General features: G+C 43.6%; 2 protein-coding genes and 1 long non-coding RNA gene across 4 annotated transcripts; 2 read left to right on the forward strand and 1 right to left on the reverse strand.

Annotated features, from left to right (window-relative positions):
* Window positions 1–11,384: 11,384 nt before the first annotated feature.
* Window positions 11,385–13,257, forward strand: LOC143338289 (uncharacterized). Its single transcript, XR_013079236.1, has 4 exons — window positions 11,385–11,447; window positions 12,138–12,272; window positions 12,625–12,701; window positions 12,894–13,257. It is a non-coding gene; the product is annotated as an uncharacterized LOC143338289 (long non-coding RNA).
* Window positions 13,258–17,179: 3,922 nt separating this feature from the next.
* tor1 (torsin family 1) lies at window positions 17,180–21,438 on the forward strand. Of its 2 annotated transcripts, none has more exons than XM_076757751.1 (5): window positions 17,180–17,533; window positions 18,798–19,063; window positions 19,162–19,337; window positions 19,796–19,923; window positions 20,033–21,438. In XM_076757751.1, exons 1-5 carry the CDS (start codon window positions 17,335–17,337, stop codon window positions 20,275–20,277), a joined length of 1,014 nt encoding a protein of 337 aa, XP_076613866.1. In that variant the 5' UTR covers window positions 17,180–17,334; the 3' UTR covers window positions 20,278–21,438. The 2 variants fall into 2 exon arrangements, with proteins under 2 accessions (XP_076613866.1, XP_076613867.1); XM_076757752.1 differs by lacking the exon at window positions 17,180–17,533 and adding an exon at window positions 17,836–18,141.
* A 1,723-nt stretch (window positions 21,439–23,161) lies between these two features.
* nsa2 (NSA2 ribosome biogenesis homolog (S. cerevisiae)) lies at window positions 23,162–25,504 on the reverse strand. The gene is made up of 6 exons (XM_076757280.1): window positions 25,367–25,504; window positions 24,516–24,703; window positions 24,256–24,406; window positions 23,934–24,113; window positions 23,632–23,824; window positions 23,162–23,430 (listed from the first exon to the last, which is right to left on the reverse strand). Exons 1-6 carry the CDS (start codon window positions 25,367–25,369, stop codon window positions 23,363–23,365), a joined length of 783 nt encoding a protein of 260 aa, XP_076613395.1. The 5' UTR covers window positions 25,370–25,504; the 3' UTR covers window positions 23,162–23,362.
* Between the last annotated feature and the right edge of the window lie 96 nt (window positions 25,505–25,600).

Genomic DNA, 25,600 nt, shown 5'->3' on the forward strand with positions numbered 1-25,600 from the left:
AGCTTTTGTGTTTGCTGTTAATTAGCAAATGTTAGCATGCTAACATGCTAAAACAAAGATGCTGAACATGGTAAGAATTACACCTACCTAACATCACCATGTTCAACAGCAGGCTGACTAATGTTTAGCTCAAAGTGCAGCTGTACCTAAATACACCCTCGTAGAGCTGCTAGCATGCCTGCAAACTCTTAGCCTTTTGTCTTTATACATGATTTAAACAAATAATCCGTTTTCAAAATGATAATAAGAATAAAAGCCCAATTTTGCCCATAACTTTTGAGTTACTTCACTGCAGAGTCTTCAGGTGTTACACGTTGCTTCACCTGCAACTTAATGATAAAGTGCAGTAGAATTTTAAAAAGCACACCTTTCCACCCACTCAGCTTTATCACTGTCCCTACGGCAGGCTGCAGATCCTTCTCAGCTTCCTCTCAGATGTCCATGTTGGAGGGAAAGGACAGAACATTCAGTGGAACATGCAGGAGTGTAAGTAAATAGTGAACTGCTGTCAAAGGAGCAGCACGACTCCTTGTGCTGATGAGAGCTTTATGGGAATCCAGAACTGTGTGTGTGTGTGTGTGTGTGTGTGTGTGTGTGTGAGACCCCACCCTGCTCTTTCTGTCAGGTTATTACTTGATTCTCATTGATGTGGTGAATTGATTTTTTTACCCCTTCGCATGTACTAGCGCTGTGTGCAGAGCGCCGTCTGCTTCAGCTATAATGAAGTACAGTGCTGTTTGAATTGTTGTATTTAGGGGAGCCGTCAGCGGACCGCAGAGGGGGAATACCAGCCTGATGCTGTTACTTTCTCCTAAAGTCTTAATGATGGGTTCATTAAAAAGGTATCTAGCTCGCTAACTAAGCACAGATGGCCGAGAAGCAGTTATGGTATATCAGACAGAGACTCTGGAGGAGATTTATGTCAAACCACAGCTGAGCCCAGGAAAGTCGTGCAGCAGTCTCAACATTACAGCTATTTGATCTGCTGCCTGTCTCCGGTTTTACACGAGATCCAAAGTTTCACTGTCCTTGACATCCATTTAGTAGAAATGTGATTATTCACTCTAGACATTGGAGAGCAATTCAAGGCAAATGAAAACTGACAGTTTGTTCAGCATTTCTATAAATGCGCCTGTTGAACGGAGGGGTAAGACAAGGGGCATCAGATACTGTATCTCCAGAGACTGGGAACACTCAAAAAAATATGCCCATGGGTTTTGCTTCTCCCTTGATGATGTCAATCATTCGAATGAAAGTGTATGAAAATAGAAATCATGACTTCTCGACCTTCGATGAGCCCAGCATGCAGAGCAGCAAAATGCTTCAATAAACAAGCCTGACAAATGGTCCTCTCTCAGATGGAGTTTATAGCTACTGCACACTGCTGCACGCAGGCTTTATGAGGCAAGGCACTCTCATAACTGTGTCAAAGACATTAGCAGTGGGGCCCTAATGTGCCCACAAAGTGCAACTGGCATTGCCCCATCAACGCGCTGTCTGTAGATCAACAGCACTGATGGCACTGAGGAGACGAGCATGGAGGAAAAGCAAGAACGGCACAGTGTTAAGAATAAACGGAGGCAGGGGAGGGCGATTAAACAAGGAAAGGCAGGCTGAGCCGGCATGCAAAATAAACAAGCCATTAGCAAAGCAATCGTTATATCCCTGATTCAGAAAAAATTTGAGACGCAGAAAAAACACAATGTGATCATTTGCTAATCATTTTTCACATCCGCTCAATTGAAAACAGCACGAAGACAAAACATTTAATGTTTCGCCTCATCAGCTTCATTGATTTTTGTAAATTTCTCCTTATTCTGATTTGATGCAGCAACACGGTTCAAACAAGTTGGGTCAGAAGCAACAAAAGACTGAGAAAGTTGTGGAGCGCTCCAAACACACCTGAGTGGCTCATTCCACAGGTAAATGGGTTAATTGGTAACAGGTGATGTGTGTGTCATGATTGGGTGTGAAAGGGGCATCCTGGAAAGGTTTCGTCATGAGATTCACCACTTTGTGAACACTTGATTGAAGGATATTACTACTGAGCTCAGGAACACTTTGTAAAATGTGAGTAAACACAGTTAGTTTGCAAATGCTTGTATTCTGTGTTTAGTTATGCTTTAAACAGAGTAGAAGTTGTTGAATGTGGGTTCCTCTGTCATGAAAACATTTTAGTACAGACCCTTGATGCATCTAACACTGGCAGATTAAAAACAGCCACCACTCTCATGTCTGTAGGCTAAATATGAAGCTGTAGCCAGCAGTCAGTTAGCTTAGCTTTGCATAAGGACCAAAGGCAGGGGGAAACAGCAGCCCGCTCTGGGTAAAGGTAATGGATTTGCCGATTCAGAAGCCCCAAAGCTCACTAATTAAGACAGAATATCTTGTATGTTTAATCCACATGAAAACTGAGATAACCATCTCCTGGCTTTAGCTTCATATTACGCACAGGCCTTAAAGTGATGAATCGGTGTTAATTTACATCAGTGTTTCCCAAACTGGGAGTTTTAAGACGAATATACAGTATACTGGGAAACAAGAGAGAACTAAATTCTGCAAAACAAAATTTATGTCTTGTCTTGAAACTTGTTTTGTTTCTTGTGAAACGTTGGACAGTTTTCCACCTTCAGGGTTGTAAAAAAATTCCTTAAATGAAACAGTCTGAGGAGGGAAAATCACTGTGATTGAAACTCAAAACTCACAGATTTACACAACTTGAGAGGAGGTTTTGCAGGTACATGTCGTTTCATATTAAGAGGTTTGAAATTCATGTGCACGTGTCTGAGAGGCCGTCTGACTCGGTTCGGAAAAGGTTTGCTGTGTTTCACTTCGGATCCCTCTGCTGCTGACTGAAGTTTCCTCGACAGTCATTAGTGGGACTGAAGTCTTTGCTGGAGAAAAGTGGTGGACTTCCGGATGTCTGTGTGCAGAGAACTGGGCATCGTTGAGATGTCCCCGGGGAGATATACCCACTTACTAATAAAAGCCTGTAGACATACTGCTGCTGAGCACAGTATGACTGACATCCTGTCTTCACCGATGTAACACAATGGAAGTGCCAGGTGTTTGGAGCAGTGGAAACCTACAGAGCTTCTCGAGCCAAATCAAGTTTAGTTTAATGGGAACAAATATGTGACGTGTTACACATGAAGTTCATAGCACTTTATTGCACTTTACAGACGTATGCAACTGCTCTGCGAGCACACACAAATTCACATACACACAGACTTCCTTTTAAGGGTCAGTGTTTATGTCAGTGCGCTGGGACTGCAGGGCTTTGGTATGTCTCTGGACCCCGGCCTGAGACACACAAGGACAGGCCTGCCACAGGATGTGAGGAGGGTGTGGTGCTCGAGTTTTCTCATTCTCCCACAGACCCCGGGACACAGGACATAACAACACACACAGTTGTTAAGGAGGCAGTTGCACGTGATTGGATTAGTTCAGTCTAACTACAGAAACGGTAGCTAAATTGCCAGAGGTGTTGCATTCTCATTGATGCCCTCTCCAGAAACACCTTCATTCATGCAGCACCCGCATCTTGTCCTTTCCCACCTCAGCGCTCCCCCATGGAGGTTAATGAACTTGTTTTGAATTCCTTCACCTCTTGACAGGAACTACATTCCAAGCCTTGAAAATAGCGGCTAAAACAAAGAGAGGAAGTGATGTGAGAGCACTTCCTATCGACTCCCCTCTGAATTTATCTCAATCCTGCAGACTCGCTCACCGCTGGCGGCCCCACCCTGACGAAAGCTAAGAAAAGCGGGCATATTTGCTGCTCCAGCCTTTCATCCACGCACATCAGTTTACCCCGCCGTTGAACATCTAGCGAGTCACATCTTCCAATTGTTCCCTTTCTTTGATCCTTGTCGTCTGAGCCTTCACTCGTTCTTTCAGCCAAAATCAGCCTGGTTGTGATTATCCACCCTGTTCGGCCGAAACTAGAATTTCTCCTCCATCCCTTGACGTAAATGTAGATGTATTGGTGGTGAGAAGTGGAGGATACATCTGTAATGTGTCAGGGTGTATTTTGCGCTTGATTCAATGCAAACCTGCTGTGACCCTTGACCTCTGATTCATATGGCGTTCTGCTGTGGGGACAGCAGTGGGCGATGGCAAAGTGTCTGGCAAAGCAGAGCGAGGGCGTCACACGTCGGGTGTGCTGCTCACAAAGTCTGTACTTTCCCCCTCGACTGTTTATTTTGTCACGATTCACTGGAATGTGACAAATGTTCATCATGCAAATGACTTTTTTTAGCAACAAATGCAAACCTTAGCTGTTCCCATAACGGAAAATATCAGCATTTCTTCCATCCCAGCCACTGTGCAGGTACAGTTGGTTGACTGTAGAAATAAATTTGCTACAGCATGAATGACATGATTGTTTTCCAGCGCTGGTTATGTAAGCATACGGCTCTAATCTACATTTTAAACTGATGGAAATCATTTAGCAAGGCTATAGCATGAAGCTTTTAATGTTCATGTAATGGTTCTGTAGGCAACATTAGAGGGGGAATAAGGGGTGGGAGACAGGAAGCATCGTTTAGTTACTGGCTCAATCTCCAGAAGCAGATCTTCCGGTTGACGGGTGCTTCCCTGCGTTAACGCTACAATAATATATGAGTCACAGTGTGGCTGATAGATGAGGAGATGAACAGGAGGGAAGGGCGGAGTGAGACGGGGATAAACGCCGTACGAAACCACGCTGTGCAGCTGCAGTGGAATGAGAAAATCTATGATGTAGGAGAGCAGATAGGCAAAGAGGGTGGTCTGTTTGGGCAGTAACAGCGCCTGGTCATCTGCGGCTGTTCGACTAACAGTGAAGAGGTGTTAAATAGATACCTTCTGTTGTGATTTCCGCAGGGGGAACGGTTCGCACATCGGATTGTGTGCGTGACATATAGCGCAAAGGCCTCACAGAGAGTTAAAGGGAGATGATATGTGCAAAATTCTGTCGATTAATCACCACAGGCGGTGCGCGGACATGCTGGTCAACCCCGCTGCTGCTTTATTTTTGAAAATAACTCAACAAAAATAAATTCAGCGCTTCCTTGACCACACTGGGTCGGGATTAGGTTGCATTCAAGGACTCGAAACAAGCCAGATGACTGGATTTCCTGCTGCACGGATGCAGATATTCATGTTTCTGCCTCCCCACCTCTTAATCATCCTCTTGGGTCTCTGTCATTGGCACCATCTGCACCATTTCCCAACATGTAATGTATACACTGAAAAACATCTCCCAAGTGGCAAAAGCCTCAATGAAAAATCTGATGAAGTGCCGATGTCCCATTCAGGGGAAACCCGCTCACTTCAATCATGAAGGCATACATACCACACACATTAATATGAGTTCAGGTTTCCCTCTCAGAAACTACATGAATGCATGTTGCGTTTTGTGACTGGTGGTAAGATTTAAAGGCTGCTAATGTGTGGGACGATGACCTCCAGAGCGACTCCCCCCGCTCTCCTGCTCCTGGCCAAAGGAGCGTGGTGAGGTTCCCCCTTTTAACAAGTCTCTGCAGGCCCATCCGTCTTCCCAGAGAGCCTGTCAGTCTGTGCTCAGGGATTTCTCTGGTTGAAAAATGAACCGGCTCGCACATGAAAAGGCGCCGTCGGAGGCTACCGGGTACAAAGGGGCCTAACATGATTTTTGGATGTCGCCGTCACAGAGCTGCTGTTCAGCTGTCAGCTAACTTCACTGAACTAAACAATAATCTTGTGTTGCTTTCTATCCTTGCGAATGGTGCAAGTAACAAATTTATCATTTGTCTGACAACACTGTCTACTAGAAATTAGATTCATACATCACTAATTTGTACTGCAAATTGCATTTTAGATGGAAGGGTGAATGTTGTCTGGCAACACTGGAAGCATTTAACAGACATTTTTATTGGCTAGCCGGACTTTGACACCCCGGTGTGGTTAAGTTAAGGAAAAACTTTGGGTAAACTTGAAGTCGTTGGCACCACATTAACATATCATCATGTTCTAAGTTGATGACAGTTGCTTTTTTACACACACAGAAGTTACAGAGCAACATTTTCATTCAGCTGCAGTTTTCTGGTCAACCGGCGAAGTCCAGTATTCACTTTCTGCAACTGGGCTCTGCGTAGCCTAGTTTATCTGCTCCAAACAGTTTATGGAAATGTGCCTTATCCACATTTTCTTTTTCTTTTTTTACAACATTTCAGAATCTCACTTAAAACTCACTTGATGTTTTGTACCAGGCAGGGCCAAAGTACCTGTAGGATGTGTCTCTTCCCTCTCCAGGTGCTAACAACAGGATTGGTTTGCACCTGTGCAGTTAGGACTGGCTGCTCATTGGTTCCCTCAACCATTGAGCTGGCCTATCAGCACTCAGACACTCAATAAAAGGAGCATGTCTCCAAAGCTGAGTCTTGCTTTGAGCCTGTCTGATCTGCTGTGCCGCCTTAACAAACTTTACACTTTTCACACACATAGCTAACCTTTATCTAGAGGCATTAGGATATTGGTTGGTGCCACCTCTGTTTTGTTTTAGAGAAGTTCTTATTAGAAGCAAGTTAGGTCTTTGTGTTTTCAGAGGAAGGAATTAGCCAGGCCCAGTTTTCCTATATGGCAAGGCCACCTTTTCCCGTCCTCCCCCACATTTTGAGAACCTTTGTTTTGTCTTACAAGTACCATGATGAGCTAAGAATAAATCACTTTCATTTTCACTTCTACTCCGACTCCTCCAAATTCTTTGATTGTCTTGTTATTGTCTTCGTTTCCCTGTATTTGCACAAAGGGTCGCACTGACATTTCATAGATTGTTATAGAAATATTTATAGTGGTTTCAAAGGGACGACTGTGGTTTCAGTTAAATATTAATGCAGTTAACATGTTGCATCTCAGCTTTGAGTGTCTCCTGACTTCTTCATTATTAAGCCAACATCTTTAATCTTAAGTGCCGTTGATGCCACAAGAAATCAAGCTTTAGTTGCAAGCGGCAGGGAAAACACATGAAATATCACACTTTGTCAGTGAACATCTAGACATTGAAGTCCTCAGAGCAGCCTTAAGTGTGAAGGCAAAGCTTGAATATGCACTCAGAGTTGTCAGCGGTGTGAGTGTCAGGTCAGCAGAGCAGTGAGGGGGATGGTGAGCTCCAACAGGAGCACAAACATCCAGACACACACACTTGTGCAGATGGTGTTTGACCATTGATCACCAGCCTCACTAACAGCTCTTATCAGCGTCTCGGTCCATCGGCTGTCGGCACCGAGTCACTTTCACAGTTCAATCAGCACTCGGCGATTGTGACTCCTTCTCTCTGTGGAGGCAGTTATTATCTCCATGTGTTGTGTTTGTGTGTGTAAAGGAGGGTCAAAGAGCAAAGGAGGGAGAGTAAATGAAAAGGATTCCCAGAGTTGCAGAGATATAAAGGCTGCAGATGGCTTTAGTGACCTCCTCTTCTCCCTCTTCGTCGGGGAACTTAAAGCAATTAACTCTTATCTCACACCTGAGCCTTTGGTGTCGGCTGTTGAATCCCTCAGTGTGTCTTCACAGCTTTTAGAGGGAGAGTGATGCGCTGTGTGTGTGCTGAGTCCTGCTGGTTGAGACACTTCCTCCACCTGAGCAGACAGCATGAAACTCATGGTGGTTTTGGTATTTCATGTAATATTTCTTTTAATCTTATTTTTAAAACAAATGAAGTCATGCTGGAGGAGGACACGGCAGTCAGATTTATCACAACCTGGCAACCCAGAAGTAGTTCATCTAAATGGATCATCAATGATTCATACAGCATTCATAAATTATTTTTTACCATTGATGAAGCCATTAATTATAACAGCGGGAAGCAGAACACGGTGATATGTACACTGTTAAGCAAAGTCTAATTTAACTTCGGCTGCATGGGTATTAAAACATTTTCTGATTCCAGTTGTCAATTAATTTTAATCAGGTAAAATAAAATGAAAGCTCCCAATAATTATTAATGAGGGAATAAATGTTAAAACCATTATAAAGCTCCAGTGGTAGAGAGTAACTAACCACACTTACTCAAGTACTACACTGTCCATTTTATGCAACCTTATACTTTATACTACATCTTTCAGAAGTAAATATTTGTTTGAAAGTTACAGCAAAGCAATTTAATATCACAACAGTCCATCCAGCAGTTGTTGAGATACTTCAGTCTGAACCAAACTGCGGCTTGCATGGCTAAAATAAAGAAGGACCTGAAAACTTCTTCCACAGCTGCTCTGCTCGGGCAAAGAGAAATGTCTCTTCAAGGTAAATTAATAGTAAATCCGTCCACTTTCCAGCTGTTAAACTCTGGTCTGCTCTGTCAGAGGGTGAAGGACAGCCGCTGGAGCAGGTGGGTGTAAAACAAGCCCCGTGTTTGTTTGTTTCTCAGCCCCACCTGCTGCTGCTTCCTCCTTCCATTTATTTTGGGTTTCCTCTTTTCATCCCTCACTTCTTGGCCTGTAGCAGGTTGTTCCCAAGCCCCTCTCCCAGCAGGGATTCACAGATGGCAGATAGTTCAGTCCTGCTTCTGATCCAGTTGTAGATCAGCACTACTGTGATCACATCCGAAGCAGCGACCCATCACGGTGAAATCGCACATCGTGATCACCCGCTTTGATTGATTTGTGAGTCAGAACGCATTTCTGTTTTAGATTGGTGTCTACTTTTGAACGGCAGAGCCAGCTCTCTGCTCAGGCTGCCCTCAGGACACCTGTTTGAAGACTCTGCGACCCCAATTCAGCTCGTGTTTATTTAGCTTTTAACTCACTCGCATACACTCATCCGAGCAAACAAGACTGAAAGGGCCCGTTACCTTGAAGGTCACCGCAGTTCCTCCTCAAAAACAACCTTTCTGTCTCAGCTGTCACCTTGAAACTGTCAGCAGCCTTTGTTTGGGTTTGGTCATGTGACCTCGCGGCTCCTCACAGGCTGGAGTCATTCAAAGAAATCAAACACATTTAGAATCTCTATTATATTTTCCTGCCAGACAGCCAGAAAACCAGCTATTAGTCACGTCTTATGTGCCCATAATGCCTTTCCTCACAGTTCTTTTTTTCTTCTTCACTGCTGTTACAGCTCAATGATCTGAAGTCAAATTTGTCATGTTTTCAGGCTTTTAAAAAAATAATAACTAACACCAGCATTCAGCGTCGGTGCTTTTACAAACGTACTGGATTGATTAGTTGGCACCATTTTAAGGTTTGTTTTGGAGCTTTGCTGCTCAGCCTGGAAATGGAAGAGTGATTAAATTTCTTCCACAAACACATTATGACCTAAAAGTGTTAAATAGATTTTTTCAAATAAAAGTTATATTTAACTGTAATTTCCTTTAAGTCAAATCAGTCAAACTGTTTTGTCTCCTTCAGTTTCTTTCTTTCATTACCTCATTGATTTTATCATTGCTGATGCACAGATTACAGAGTGTGTGTGCACACACTACAGTGGAAAAAAAGAAAATGTTTTATCTTTATGTTTTTAAAAATCTTTGTTTTACATCATATCAACATCACAAAACATGTACCGATGTGATCCAAATGTTGGCGGGAGAAAAAGCCACCACCACCAAAATTCAAGGAAGTTATAAGTGCCGTTATAAAAGCAGCAATAAACAGCAAAACGTTTATTTTTCATCTGCAGGTCAACGTCCTCAGTACCTGTAATTTATATGGTCATGAAAACAGCCATTGCACCTTTAGGTTTAACTACACTTTAAGTTAAAAGAAGCAGAACTAAAATCTGAAATAAATGATTTTTTTTGGCCACTTGGGGGCAGCATAAACCCGTTGAGAACAAAACATACTGTCTCATCATCTTTTATGTCAATATGGCTAAATTGAAAGAAAAACAGCTGCTTGCATCCAACAGCTACTGAGCAACAAAGACATCTATTAAAGTAATTAAAGCAAAAGTTGGAAACAATGCACAGAAGAAAGGAAAACAAACGTCCCGATGATAACGCCCTCACATAGCTCACGCTGGTGTCATGCTTTCAGGATATATAGAATTAATCTGGAGGAAAGGACTGTGAATAACAATAGAGTGAGGTGACATTGTTTTTTGGTCGCTCCATTCAAGTGCATTAATCAGGTCCAACCTAGCCCCTCTTTGCACTGAGCCCTGCCCGCTTTCCATCACCCCCCTCCTTTGGTCTGGGAGGTCGGCCGCCGGGAACGTTCACCACCTGAGAGAGGAAGACTGAGGCGGATGCTGGATATGAAATCACTTCCTGCTTGGGGTCTGAATATAGTCATGATGGGGTACAGAGGGGATGTTTACATTGTGGACTGGGGGCTCCTGACACAATAGGGACAGCTCAGAGCGTGTTTGTTGGATGACGGCAAGCATTGTGCTGCAGAAATGTATTCTCTCTCTCTCTCTGTCTCGGTCTCCAAGTGGAGCACCCATTAGCCCCTTTGTTGCTCTGTGTTGTCCTGTTGCATGCTGGGATATCTGTGTTCATATTTTGCTGGGGGCTATTTGGCTTTCTGCAGGGTGCTGCTGCAGGAACCCGCTTGGAGCACGAGCATTGCCTTGACGTTTATTTGGCAGCCGGCAGAAACCATGACTCCTCGGTGGAGCAGACAGTGTGGACTCACATACATTAAACACTGTGTTTCTGAATGACTTTCCAGGCTGGTACAGTAGTACAGACCAGGACTCCTCCTTCCCCTCTGAGCCGTATCTTGGCCTGCTTGATGGACTCCTTTGCTCTCCTGGGACACCCCATAAAGCTTTCTCACTCAGTCTATGTGTGATATTAAAAAAACAGAACACAAACACACACAGTTGGTTTGAATTGTCTGAGCGAAGAGGGATTTTGGGCGATTTGTGCCATATTTTAGATGGTTTAACTTGTCCACCCTGTGGCGAGGATCCATTGGTAAGCAAAACAAGACCCCTCAGTGACCACCATCCATTTCAGACAACGTGCAAGAACTGTGTCGAAACTTCTATGAAAACAGTTAATATAACATAAAATCTGACGTCCCATAAAACACTTCACACACGATCTTGCATTAACTGATTTGTATGGTTGTTGAACCAACTTATTAGAAGTTAGTTCAAGTTTAACTGTACTGATTGTCCTTTACAACTCCTCATATGAACTTAGTTATTTACTTACATGTTATAGGCATTGCCGTTTAAAATATTACACCCTTGAGGCCTTCTGAATATGATCTTTTTGCTATCATATTAACAGCTAGTGCTGTCTAGTGTTACTTAATATGAAGCCATCTCTTGGTAAGAAAACTAAAATATTATCTGAGCCTATGTAAGGGAATCACTGAACTACAAAAACAGAAAACTACACAAAATATTTAGTTCAATGAAGCCTGTCCCTTCGCGACCGTACATGAATCTTGGCCGCTCCCAGGTTCCGTAGTGGCGCAGCGTTCTTTCCGGTCTCGAGCTTCTCTGACCACCGGCCAAACGGCTGCGACAATAAAATGGTGAGTGGGAGTATGTGAGTTACAGAAAGTTCACAAAGCTTGTATTTTACAACGTGGTGTCCATATTATTGATTAAAAAAAATGACGCGTTTCATAATTTGAATGTAAACCTAAAATCCGAACGCCACTGCCCCTTAACGTCCACTAACGGCTGTAACGTTAGCAATGTTTCTGTTACTGTTAATCACAGTCGAGCAGTTTTCAGATAAATGCTAACACCGAGTGTTCTGTCTCCACTTTGATTAACAGTTTCCTGCTTTGTTTTAGGCTGTCCCGAGTTCACGTTGAGGATGACATCACAATTTTCACTTTATTTTAATGTTGCAGTTAAACCTATTTAAATTTGTCCATTTTCCGACATTTTTAAATAACAAATGTGAGCCGCATGTACGTTAACGGGCGTCAGTCTTTACTTCGAAGTGACAGTGAGGTGGAGGAAGTAGCTTAAATATGTCGCCAGTCTTTGTAAAAATTGTTCCAGCTAACTTTTGGTGGGGAGAAATGTTTCTAGAAAAGTCACAGTCAGGGAAAAACGTACCGACAGCCATAGTCACTGGGACACAAACGCCCCGCTGTCGCCCCCTGCTGACTGTAATGGAGAGTGACAGTGTGTGTGCAGATTGAACCATGCTGCCCCGCGCTCGGCTCCTGCTTTAGAATAATATGTGTGACTTCATATCTCACTTACAGATGTGGCCTTCAGCGCTGTTTCATGGACACCAAATGTTAATGCACCAACGGACAATGATCTCGAGAAGATGCGTGGCTTTGCCCTCCTGAGGACAGCTGGTCACAGATATTGCGATGACAGCGGTTCACAGCATGGTAACTGGCTGTGTTGAAAATGTAGTGGACACAGCAGGGTTAATATTGTCTCTTGAGACGCCAACTGTGCAGTGTACCTGTTGTGCAATAAGGGGCAGACAGTAAGTAACTGGCTCACAGTGGCTCAGTTTCCACTGTTTAGTGGTCTTCGGGAATGGAAGCGGGCCAGATACTTAGACATACCACAGCACTGAAACTGCCCTTAGTAAAATAATCAGCCACCTCAGACTAAACTCAATGTAGTGATGTAGTTTACCAACAGAACAGTGAATTAAAAGTCGGTAAAAGATTAAATGACTATTGAATTTGAAGACTAATAACCAAATGTCGTAATTGTGATTTGTCTCCACAGTGTCGAGCTCCAGGCTCGGGGCAAGACAATTGAAGCCATCTGCAGATCCTCTGTGAGCCTTGAAGACATGGTGGAAAGTGAGTATTTTACACCTGAAACAAAAGCTTCAAGACATGCCTAAAAATATTACGGCACGTCTCAGGGCAGCAGAAACCTTGGTGATACTTTGTGAACAAGCACTCACAGCGTATGTTCTTCTTGGGCAGAATTCTTTGTTATTATTTGCTGTGTTTTTTTGGAAGTTAACTCTTTCCACATTTTTAACATAGAAACTTCACTCCTGCAAGAGGACACACACCTGAGACCCCACCAGTCAGTTAGAACTGAAGAAGCCTTTTGGACGAGGCGGCGAAACGTCTTCTAGAACCACAAACAAGTCAGGCTGCCTTTGGAAGCACTGAGAAGAACCGTGAGCTGGATGAAGGAGGACCTTCACAGACGTCGACCTTCATGGAAGAGTCATCAGAAGAAAACCTTTCCTGCGTCCTCACCACAAAATTCAGCATCAGAAGTTTGCAGAGGAACATCTCAACCAGCCTGATGCGGTTTGGAAACCAGTCGTGCAGACACAGGACAGGACTTAAACATGTCAAGAGTTTATAAAGTATGAAATTAAACAACTCATTGGCAACCATTTTTATCATCGTTTCAATTATTTTGAATCATTTTAAGGTTTGGATTGAGCTCCACTTCAACCAGCTACAGCAGTAAAATCCTGCTTTTACATGAATGCATGAGTAATAAGAATCTAATGATATAATATATTATAGTATAACAGCCACAGGGGACATTTTTCTGCTTTGAATGCTTCTACTTTAAACACTTTAAGTACATTCTCCTGATCATACTTACATACTTTCACTTGAATAATATTTTAAATGAAGGACTTTTCCTTAAGTATTGAATACTGATACTTGTGCTGCTGCATTACACTCTCAATGCAGCACAATCTGATCATCTAACAGTGAGAAAGACAGGAAAGCAGAGGGGAGGGGTGCTGACAGAATAATAGATTTTTAGACCACAAGCTTTTTTTCATTAGAAAGTGAGGCCCTCCATGTTACCATTGTACATAATTGTGTATCTTTGGTGGACCAAATGTTGTGTCTATCCCTTTTTATTGTACTTTCCATCACCACTGTGGTGAAAGCTTCAGCAGTTACTGTAATTCACTTATTTGTGTGTTCTGCACTTCCCAAAAGACATTAACTTTGCACTGAAGAGGGAAAACTAGTTGGCAGACAAAAGCAGTGAGCCCCTCCTGGTGGTGTTTTGGGGTATAGCAAGTCAATATATACAATATACAAGTAAGTGCGCTGCACACTCCTGCATGTTGTATTTTTAACATACAGCATTCACAGCTGGATTTTTCTCTCTTTATCTTATCTTTCTGTCTCTCTCCCATCAATCCTCTGATCTTCTCCTAATCTCCTCCCTGCAGATCCTCTCATTGTTGGCTTCACAGGAATGTACTTTGGCCCTGGTTTGATTCTTTAAGTGGCCGCCCGGCCCGGGCAGCCTCAGGGTGGGGGGTTAAGGCAAGGGGTTAGATGAGGTGAACAGAGGGGGAGTGGTGGGTCAGTGTGTGGTGGCACTGCCCTCCATTTATTGGCAGATTAGAGGTTGACCTGTCCCCTCTGTCTCCCCCTCAAAGCTGCGACTCCTCCACAAGTGACCTCTTCTATTCTTTAACCACTGATTGAACCAGCACAGGAGAAATGAGTCAGAGTGAAAGAGGAGAAAAGACCTCCCCCACCTGGTAACAGCAGAGTTTAACAGTTAAGACAAGCAAAATATTATGGTCTGTCAGAGTTATCAAATAACTTTCCAACATCCATACTGAATAGATGTTTTTACTCTGCAGTCAAAGTTATTCTTTCCCACCCGATGACCATTGAGAAAATGCCCCGAGTCCTCAGGCTGTAGCGCTGGAGTCTGCGCTCACAGCTGATGTGTGTTTGTGTAATGTTACACTTCTTTTTCACCGTTAACTTTCAGCTGTTTAAATTCAGTTGGCTCCCTAAAGGGCCACTCCACCGATTACATGTCAAAATCAATTTAAACGTCAGGAGGACCCTGAAAACTCTTTGTCTCTGGAGGAGCTGTGAAAAATACTCAAGTGACATTATTTGAAGATCTCAGCTTGGACTTAGAGACTGAAAATGTTCATCACAGAGCCTGCAATGCACACTGTAATAGGGTTTCAAGGACATAAGTGCTTATCAGCTGGGTAAGGTCTAACTAGCTATCTGATTGCATCACGGGAATTATCAGATTCAGCATTTTTGGAGCTTGTTTCTTTCTAGAGCATATTGGTCTTTGCTGCTTTGATCTGGACCATTCGTTTAAGCTAAGGGCATCGCTCCAGGTCGTATTATTTACAGCTAATAAAATTAAGAGGCTAATCTGTGATTTAAAAAAAAAAAAATCTAACCTTGAGGAAGCTTGAGTAATGTTTGATAGATGAACATGTTTAATGGTGTGCAGTAATGCTATACCATAAAGCCAAATTTCAAACTTTTTTTTGTCCTTTTTTCACATCTTTCACAGCATCATCAAAGAAAGCTCTAATCGCTGTTTTCCCTCAGAGTTATCTCAGCCCACAAGAGAGTCTGGGCTTCATCGGGTGTCGTGGTTCTCAAGCTGCAAGACAGAGGAACTCGAGGAAGAGCCCTAATCCTGGACCATAAGGAACACAATCTGACCCCGTCCACACCAGGAAGGACACGCCGCCTCAATGACAGGCTGGAGGAGAGGAAGGAAAAACACCGGCAGCGGCTGAAAATGAAGGTCCTTTGTTTGTGTTTGCCTCATGAGACAGATTTAAGACCACCATCAGGAGTTCATGTGAGAGTCAGAGTGCCATCTAGAGTAAAGTATCTAGAGACTGGTGTTAATTTATCTCAGCTCTTCACCTATTTGCTTCAAACCTGTTCTTGGTTACTGTGTCGCCACCCACATAATGTCCTCAAAGTGTGCCAAAAGCTTGCAGAGCCCGGGGCTACGGAAACTGTGAAGTACTGGAGGAAACATTTGGGATGTGTAAGCTCCACTCTTTCATCACAGACAAGCTCGATCCAGAGAGTAAAAACATAAGTGAAAGGGTTCCGGGAGAGGATGACCGCATGACCCTCAGCACAAAGTGGGCATTACCTCATATTGTCAAAACAGCTCCAGATATTTTTCAGTCTGACATTTCAGATTTATCAAGTCACGTCAAGATAACAGCACTTAAACCCCAGTATCACATATATTGTCTCAATGGGCTTTAAAGGTCACAGCAGCAGCAGCAGTTCCTGGCTCAGCCCAAACTCTAACAACACAAATCCCCCAAATATAAACTTGATCTGGAGGACTCCATGTCCAGTACTGAATTAGAAATGTCAAAGCTCCACTACAACGTTCCCCTTTGCTCCAAGTGGATTTAAAACCTCTGGTTCAGTGGGTCACACCTTTGTGAAGAGCCCGGCATGTATGCAGCACTACTCATGTATGCGTACTTCTCAAGAGAAGTATATCAAACCCAGACAGGGATATAATCAGCAGTAATGTCACTCAACCTGACTCAACCCTGGCAGGTAATCTGGCTTTTAAAAGTCAAAATTTATCAAGGCTGCTTCGATGCTCTGTCTCTGAACCCCTGGCTGTGAACCTTTTGGTCCTTGCCATTACTTGTTTGATAAAGTTAAATCCACCCTGTTGACTTTCTGCTGCCTGGGTCTCAAGGCTGACCTGGAGAGCAAACTGTTCGGACGGCACGTTGCGTCACACACCGTCCTGAGCTCTGTGAATGGATTCATGAGCGGCGCTGACCTGAGGAAGCCTCTGCAAAGACAGACTGGTACAGGGATGATCGCTGATAACATTTACAAATGTAAATGCAGACTGTCAGCGTCTGAAGAGAACACTGTGTTCCCACATTGTTACTCAGAGCACGAGTGATCAGTTCTCAGTGCACTTATGCTGTGATATCAACAAATTTAAACAATGTGGAGTTTTTAATGCAGTTTTTTTAATGAGCATTGCTCCACTAAGACCAAAGATATCTGCCACAGTTCTCCATCCTGAAAAAGTGAACCTTTCCAGGATGCCCCTTTCATACCCAATCATGATACTATCACCTGTTACAGATGAGCCCGCATCAAATTCAGAATGAGCATATATTTACAAAAACAGTGAAGCTGATAAGATAAAACATTAAATGCATCGTCTTTGTGCTGTGTTCAGTTGAGTACGTGTCAAAAAGGATCAGCAGGTTATTACATTCTGTTTAATATATGTTTTACACAGCGGTCCAACTTTCTTTGCAGAACCAATCAAATCAATTTTTTGTTTTTCTTGTTCTTGTCACTTTTAGTTATTTGTGGTATAAAATTAAGTTTGAAAAGAAAACACATTTAGCAGATGTTAGTGGAAAAACAAGCATTTTAATGGAATTCTGGATGTGTTGTGCTGAAAAAGGTAAATCTCCAGCAGAGCTGACACCCTGGGTACCGTGGTGGAACTTCATGCAACCCCCAGGTGAACCCAAGTCTCACCTTTGGACTCTGACGTCATACCAGCCCCGGATGCGTACGACACCCACAGCGCCTCCACTGTGTTGTTGACTCAGTCCGCGTTGGCAAACAATTTGACACGGTCACTGGGACTTTTTATTATTATTATTATTTGTTTCGTTTTAGTCTGATGAAGCAGTAACGTTTATCCGAAATGAAACCGAGGAAGCGACACGTCCTGCTGCTGTGGATGCTTGTCTGCTCCGGCATGACGGAGGCGATCGAGCCCATCAGCACCAGCATTGCCGTTGGCATGGCTGCGGCTCTGACCGGGTTTTTAGCTAGCTACCAGAACATCCTCTACTATTTCCACGAGTGCTGTCGACCCGAGTGGATTTCTTTCAACAGGACAGGTAAGACAGGGGTACCCAGCTAACGCGTTAGCCATCATATTTGATTCTTGTGCTATCTATTCACACTTAAGCTCATTAAGGTAGCTGTAATCTAGTTACTATCAGCGACTGTGTTAACGTTAGCCGAGCGGGTGCTTCTGTTACACCGTAACTTCGGTATACGACTACCAAAAATTTATAAACTTATGTATGGCTAACTGTAAAACATTAAAATTATCCGTTTTGCATCCTTTTCAAACTTGTCAAACATTTGCGATTTTGCGTTGAACAGCGCCTGTCGTGTTTTGTCGCGTGCTCATGACGTATGCGGAAGTTCCCCGTTGTAAAGAAGCCTGTTAGCCTGCTGGCCCGGCGCGGTTTTGTCGTGGTGTTATGGTTGTCTTGCGTGATAAATACAACTGATGTCAGGAATTAAGTGGTTTCGACGATGAAAGCGGCACGTTTATTTTTGGTGTTGCACGTTTTTTCGACAGCCGGCGTGCTGGTTAACACATTTGATCCGATCACAACAACAGTGGTCGTAGGTGTCGGGGCGACACTGGGGCGGACGATCTGGAATTATTTCCATGAACGTTGTGATTCAAAATGGATAGCTTTCAATGCAACAGGTGAGCATATGCGGCGCTTCATGTGTAGACAGTGGCGCTGTGCAAACCGTGTGTAGAGGGAAAACATCTGTCACGTCAGCCCTTTGCAGTCTGGACGACAATGAAGTGCCACGACTTGAGTGTCCGAACTGTGGTAACGGAAACCCTTTACACTGTAAATACCCTTCATAAAGCTCTGCATGGTCTTGCATCAGCTTGTTTGGCAACGTATGAACCAGGATGGCCCATCAGGTGTTCTGGGAAGGCTGGTTTAGTTGCCTGCTTGAGGACAGGTTGAGGCCTTATTGATCCTCAGAGGGGAAAACCATCTGGCTTTTGATTACAGTGTTTTATGGGCATTATGGAAATTTTGTGAGATTACATACTTGGTTAAATGTTTTGTTGCCTTATTGATATCTGTAGTAATCTGTTTTATTGGCTTTATTTTCATTTTTATCATTTGTACTGTTGGTATTGGTTTCCAGTCTTATTATCAGCTATTACCAGTCACCTGTAAAGTACTTTGATGCTCTTTTGTTCTACAGTTAAGTTTGATTTGATATAATAAATGAGTGTAGCCATTGTTTAAGCTGTACCTAAGAACTAATCATCAAAGGTGTTTCATTGAGGTGTTTGCAGCCTCTCATCCTGTCGGCTCTCTGCTGTGCTCTCTCCAGGTCTCAAGGCTGACCTGGACAGCAAACTGTTCGGACAGCACATTGCTTCACGCATCATCCTGAAGGCCGTGAACGGCTTCATGACCAACGACAACCCGAAGAAGCCCCTGGTGCTCTCTCTGCACGGATGGACCGGCACGGGGAAGAATTTCGTCAGTCAGCTGATCGCAGAAAACCTTTACAAAGAGGGAATAGACAGCAGCTTCGTCCATGTTTTCACATCGGAGCTTCACTTCCCACACCAGAGTCAGTTTGATACCTACAAGGTATGATGCCAAACAGGCAGAATCCAGTGACTTTCAGCTGAGACACAGTGACTTTGTGCTGTTCTGCTTTATGTGAATGTGCTCTTGTTCCTCCTCAGTCGCAGCTACAGCAGTGGATTAAAGGCAACGTCACCAACTGCGCACACTCCATGTTCATCTTTGACGAGATGGACAAGATGCATCCGGGCTTGATTGACAGCATAAAGCCGTACCTGGACTACTACGACAAGCTGGACGGAGTTTCTTATCGGAAAGCCATCTTCATCTTCCTCAGGTAGGTCTGACCAGTAAACCGTTGTCACTCAACCCACAGAAAGGGAACAAAAGTGTAAATGTATGTTTATAGGTCGCATTAATAGTAAGAACTGCAAAAAGAAGCCAAATAATGCAGAAAGAAAGGAGAATTGTAGGTATGAGCCCGTGTAGTCACATCCTTCATCCAATCGTGTTCACAAAGTGGTGAACCTCGCTCCATCCTCGCCTGTGAACAACTGAGCCTTTCCAGGATGCCCCTTTCATACCCAATCATGATACTACCACCTGTTACCAATGAACCTGTTTACCTGTGGAATGATCCAAACAGGTGTTTTTGGAGCACTGGGGTCGTTTCTGGGGTTGTAGAATGTATTTCCATATGTGTTATATTGTTTTTTGGTAGATGTAAACAGTGGTAGCAATAGATAATCAGAGGCAAATTCTAATATATTTGCCTGTTTGTGTTTTTCTTCCTAGCAACGCCGGAGGAGACAGCATCATACAGACCACTTTAGATTTCTGGAAAACAGGCAGAGATCGAGAAGAGATCGAGCTCAAAGACCTGGAGACGTTGCTCTCTCTGTCAGTGTTCAACAACAAGAAAAGTGAGTAGACGTGAAATGAATGCTTCTTTGTGTTGCTTCAGAAAATAGATTCGATGGAAAACGCTGGTTTTTGGTTCGACTGGACGTGTCCGTTCATCTCTTCCTGCAGGCGGCTTGTGGCACACAAGCTTGATTGACAAGAACCTGGTGGACTTCTTCGTCCCGTTCCTGCCTCTGGAGTTCCGGCACGTCGTGCAGTGCGCCATGGCCGAGATGATAGCCAGAGGACTCGAGCCGGACGAGAAAGTGGCCGACCTGGTGGCCAGAGATTTAGTCTATTTCCCCAAATCTGAGCGGGTGTTCTCTGTCAAAGGCTGCAAGACGATAGCGAGCAAGCTGGACTACTACACATAATGTGAGCAACCGGCGGACGCTGTTCGATCACTATGTGCACTTTTTAGAATAAAAACACTCTCAGCCAAAGGACTGAAGAGAGGAAGTCAAGCTGACTGAACTCTGACGCTGTCTCTGCCGAGGTTTCTCTGTCCGACCCTCCGGCCTCACGGAGGATTTCGGCTCCGGTGTGGCATCTCGCTTACACTGCACCAAGAGGCTGAACGAACAAAGCGCCGGCGGAATGAAAAAGTAATAAGACTGGAAACGCTATCCTGTGTAACTGATTAAGGCTTTTGATCCGGCATTTATGTCACACCGCAGTGCGATTCTCCGAGACGGTTTCGTTTTCCTGAGAGCTTCTTAATGACGAACTGGTTTTCCGTCTGTCAGTCAATCACTGTTTTTTTGTTTGTTTTTCAATGTGTACTCCACATATATGGATGACCAGAAACAGCAGCCTTAATTGTCATTCACTGAGTTATTTTACACACTGAGTCCATTAACAGTCAGCGTTGGCCTTGATGGCCGAGCTTAAAGTCTCACTGTGCAAACACAGAATTCCAAAAACTCTTTATATGCATCATACTAAAATCAACATTAGTAAGATTTTTATACAGCGCAGCCACACTTTTAATATCCAACACGGTTCATATGATACACCAGTAATATACACTGTCGTTGATGTGGATGTGTCCGCACTGAGCTCTCTCCACGTGTGATTTTACCTTACACTTAACGTGACGGCTGGACTCTGCAGCTGCTGTATGAACTCAGGATTTGTATTCTCTGACAAAAAAAAAAAGCAAAAATGAAAGTTTGATTTTCCCAAAAGATGATTTTGTTATTCTTAAAAACGCTGACTGTTCAGAACACACGTGTTTAATGATGTTTATGATCCACTTTTTTAAAATTCAGCCAAAAGAAAAACACAGTACTCTGTTTGCTCTGTGAGGTGTCTTAAAGGGGAGGAAACGCTGAGTCATCCTGAACGCAGCTCTCCTCTGACACTGCTGTGGAAGGAAATCTTAGTGATAATATGTTGTTATTATAGGAATCTTAGACTTTTCTTTGTAGTCGCTCACCGTCCCTGCAGGTGGAGGAGCTCTAGTGGACTGTGGAAGAACACTGTTGGTGTGGACGGAAAACACCAAACGAATCACAAATAAACCGTGAAATTTTCTTGCTGTCGCTGTTTCTGATGCTTCAGCCTGGAGAGCGCAGGCCACGACACCCTGAACCACAGGGTGACACTTTAAAGCTACACCGTGTCTGAACGAGCTGTTTTCTGAGAAACACCGACCGCCAACATCTTCGGTGCAGCTCCTCATGGGCATCGCTGCTCCTGAGGACATGTAAGGTCATGTCCTGGCTCCTTTATGCTGCCTCATTTTTCCCCTCTCTACAGTATCTACACATATCCGCAGCAGGGGAAATAAGTTTCAGCATATTTCACTGCAGCTGTTCACATCAAATTTAGATGGTGCTCAATAAACCTGCACAGCTCGATGAAGAGTTATATGCAACAAAAGTGTTGAACACATTGACTGAAATGTATTTGACACTTGTTGGAGACGCCTTTTTTTCTTCAAGATGCTTCCTGTATGAAGAAACTCGCCCGTCACAGTGTTCAGGAGGGATTTCGGCCTGTTGTTCCGCACAGACAGCCTTTTAATCTTCCAGGACTCCTGCTGGTGAATTATGGTCTTTGGGTATTTCCACAAATGTTCTGTTGGGTTTATTGGATGTTGTAGCTGCAGAGGATTCAGCCTTAAATGAACTGTGAGACGTGTGCTGTTGAAGTCAGATTCATAGAGACGACTCTGGAAGCAAACATCCACTGTGTATGGAAACAAGCTAAATATCAGACCAAGAATAAGCACGTCCATTCACCTCCGCTTCTATCTCAAGCAAATAACCAAACTTAATCAATTCCACAAACATTTCTCCCTTTATTCAGGTTTGACTCTCTGTTCACTCTCTGCAATGGATGAACGTGAAACCTGAAGCAGCAGCCGAAAGCTTGTGCAGAAGTAGGAGTTACGTAACAAATAGCTTGCAAAACACTGCTGTGCAAAGTACAACTCTGGGCTGAAGACAGCTGTGACGTCGTCTCGTCCTCCGGCTGTGGAGGGTAACGGCTGCAGTGAAAGCATGAAGCTGAGATGAAGTTCCTGAGTGAAACAGAACATGTTTGGAGTAAAACTGCCTCTAGAAGTAGTTGTTTTCACACAAGCTGAACCTCGGCTATAATACCTATGATGCCAGCCTGTAAGACGTTCCACACAGGAGCTGGTTTATCATTAAGGCGCCAGTCTGCCTCTAACACTGCACGTTTAGTCCAGAATCCAGCCTGGCCTCAGGCCTGTTTCACTGATCTGTAGTCTGTCTGGAGATGTGGAAAGCTCCAACCCGCCAAGATTTACCCCATTTTTAGAAGCCATAAATGTATTGTAAGCTGCTTCCTGCCTTCCTTCCTTTTGATCCCTCAAACAGCGCACAATGGCGCAGGAAGGAAGAGGAGGACGCTTTGATAGAGGCGAGAGCTGTTTCAATCCCCCTGTGGGCTGCGACTTTCTATGAAAATAACAGATCACAGTGAACATTTTACAAGATTTCTGCGGTCATACTGGTAAAATACTGATGAACTGTGAGGGGGGAAAAGCCATTTTCATCGCAGCATCATTTCTTTATGGTGGTTTGATCTTTTTTTGTTGGTTATTTCATTTTTCATCTTATTTTACGTGTCACTCTGCTGCTTGGAGCAAAGCAGCTTTCTTGTAAAATCTGTGCTCGATGTGTCAGGTCTGCGTTCAGGAGCATCAGTGAAACAAATCTTTGAACCATCAGGAATATTAGCAAGGGACTCTACAAGTAAGCAAAGAAAAGGAGAAAATCCAACAAATGGTGTCATATCAAGTTTATTTATATCACATTTAACACAGTAATCCTCATTTCCTTTTCCTTTGAGCGTCCTGCTACGAAACGGTTGTGTTGCCAAGTGCAGCATCAGTGATAATCCTGACGGTCCCGTGGTTTGACGCCCATTGCTTGCTTCATCTTTGTGTTCTTTGTTGGAGTCAACAGTCCTCATGTAAAAAGAGTCTTATACCAGCAGAACTGCATTAATGCAGCCATCGTTCTCTGGGTTGTTTGTCACCTGGGCGTATTTACCTGGGAAGTGACAGAAAGATTTTAGTTAGAACATAATCACAAGCCACACTGATGTTTAAACAATATTTACATGGAGAATTTAGAATTTATCACAGTTGGAAATAACATCAAAATAAAGGTGTTGTATTTAAAAAACAGGACATACGACACATAACTGCAGAGCATGTACATAAAGTGACCAGTGGATCTCTGAGCACTCACCCCAGATAACCTTTCCTCCTTGTGTAACCAAGCCCAGCTCGCTGACATTGACTTCTACGACTGTTCCTTTTGTGATGACTCCCAGAGAGGTGTAGAGGGGCGAGGAGGGGTTCTTCTTCACTCCGAGGATGGGAAGACAGAACGTGGCCTTCAGCTCTGGATGTGTGACATGAGCCTTCTTAAAGCGCAAACCCTGAAGCAGAACAAAGAGGGAGGTCACTTCATTTCAAAGAGAAATGCAGAATTTAACTTCAGTCCTGACGGCACGTGAAGAAAACCTTCTAACTATGCTGCGATCTTACCATGGGTCTGATGAAACGCTCATATTTTGGAGGTTTACGGGTGAAGCCGTCGCCAACGAAGCAAACTTTGGTGACCATTCTCTTCCATGCTTTCTTTTGTCTCTTTCCAGTTCTGATGACTTTCAGCACTTCTGTCTCTCCCTGGGCACGCACCTTTGGCAGGGGCACCTCCCATTTGCCCTACAGAGAACATGACACATTTGTGTTTACAAACCAGTGATGTTACTTCCACACGTTTACATCATTATCATAAAATCAACATTTTACTAAGAAGTGTTAATAGACACCACAGAAAAAGGGGCTGCTGCGAGCAGATACTTACAGCTTTCTCTTTCCTCTTCTGTTTGATCATGTTGGACAGGACCTTAGCGCGGGACTGTCCCTCTCTGTCCAGCAGGTAGGCTGGTACTGCTCCCTCTGGGGTCTTATCGTCATTCTTCTGTTTGGTCTTCCTCTGTTCATGCATTTTGATGCTGCAGAGATACAAGTCAGGATCATGTAGCTGCTTGTTTTCATTGTTGGTTTTTTAAAAACACCTCACATTCAAAAAGACAAGCCCAGCGTTTCTCTGTCTCTACTCACGTCTTCTTCATCTGGATCTTCTCTGCATGTCTCTGTTTGTGGTACAGCTTGGCCTTCAAACCAATCAACTTCCTGGCTTTGTGGGACCGCTCATGGGCCTCTCGGCTCTCCTTCTTCCTTTTCTTTTCATGGTGGTCCAGGCGGTAGCCGTGCCGCTTGCGGTGTAACTCAATGTGCTCGTTCTGGGGCTACACAAGAGAAAGTAAACATGCAATTTATTTCACCTTGACCACAAAGTATAATAAATGCACACATTTGGTGCAGAAATCTACACTTTTTATTTGCTGTAAATTTCGTACATTGAGGTTTGGGATTGGTGGAAAAACAGGGAATTTGAAGGAGTCACCTCGGGCTCTGATAAATCATATGTTCAGCTCAATCAATAATGACAGTAATTGTTAACTGCAGACCTGAATCTATCCATTCCTCGTTTAATCGCGAAAAGACAAACGTCAGCATAAGTACAACAACAATTCAGCTAGATTCTAACCTGCCAATCAAGTTAATTGAAATTTCGTAATTAAAGGCAAAACTTAGGTAAACTACACGAATGAAGTACTTCTTAAACAGTTTTCAACACCTTGTGTAAACAACTTGGTCTACAATCACCAACACGCCAGGGGCACTAAGGGCTGAACTAGAAAATGTATATATTATTAACCAAAATGAATGTGTTGAATTAATTCAACATAATCATAAAACGTTTAATATCAACACTAAACACAACACCAGAGCAGAGCAGCACGTCGCCCAGCCACATGTCAACTACAGCTAATGCTAGCACAATATGCTAACCTGTAAACTGCTTGATAAAAGTCAAATGATGGATTAGAAAAGGTTTGTCTTCTTACCATTTTGTGTGTGAGGAGTTAAGTGTTATATTGAACGCGTCGCAAGTGGTAACAGTTGGTAAAGACGCGGAGTATTCGGTGTTTTTTACTTGAGGCCGGGGTCCTTCGATGTTGTTTTCCCCAAAGCCGTTACTAGAGGAAGTACGTCATCCTGACGTAGCGTCTTGTCCGTTCATTTAATATGATCGGCGTCGGCTTATCGAAAGATAAACTGTGACGCTGAACCGAATTAAA

The sequence above is a fragment of the Chaetodon auriga genome, chromosome 19 (assembly GCF_051107435.1).
Source record: "Chaetodon auriga isolate fChaAug3 chromosome 19, fChaAug3.hap1, whole genome shotgun sequence".
NCBI lineage: Eukaryota > Metazoa > Chordata > Actinopteri > Chaetodontiformes > Chaetodontidae > Chaetodon > Chaetodon auriga.

What these genes read in the sequence shown, in the direction of transcription:
- tor1 (XM_076757751.1), top strand. Translation starts at nt 17,335, where the DNA reads ATGAAACCGAGGAAGCGACACGTCCTGCTGCTGTGGATGCTTGTCTGC. An exon ending in GATTTCTTTCAACAGGACAG is followed by an intron (nt 17,534 to 18,797) that starts GTAAGACAGGGG and finishes TGCTCTCTCCAG; the next exon opens with GTCTCAAGGCTGACCTGGAC. An exon ending in GCCATCTTCATCTTCCTCAG is followed by an intron (nt 19,338 to 19,795) that starts GTAGGTCTGACC and finishes TTTTCTTCCTAG; the next exon opens with CAACGCCGGAGGAGACAGCA.
- nsa2 (XM_076757280.1), bottom strand. An exon ending in AAGATCCAGATGAAGAAGAC is followed by an intron (nt 24,407 to 24,515) that starts GTGAGTAGAGAC and finishes GTATCTCTGCAG; the next exon opens with CATCAAAATGCATGAACAGA. An exon ending in AGGAGGAAAGGTTATCTGGG is followed by an intron (nt 23,431 to 23,631) that starts GTGAGTGCTCAG and finishes GTCACTTCCCAG; the next exon opens with GTAAATACGCCCAGGTGACA.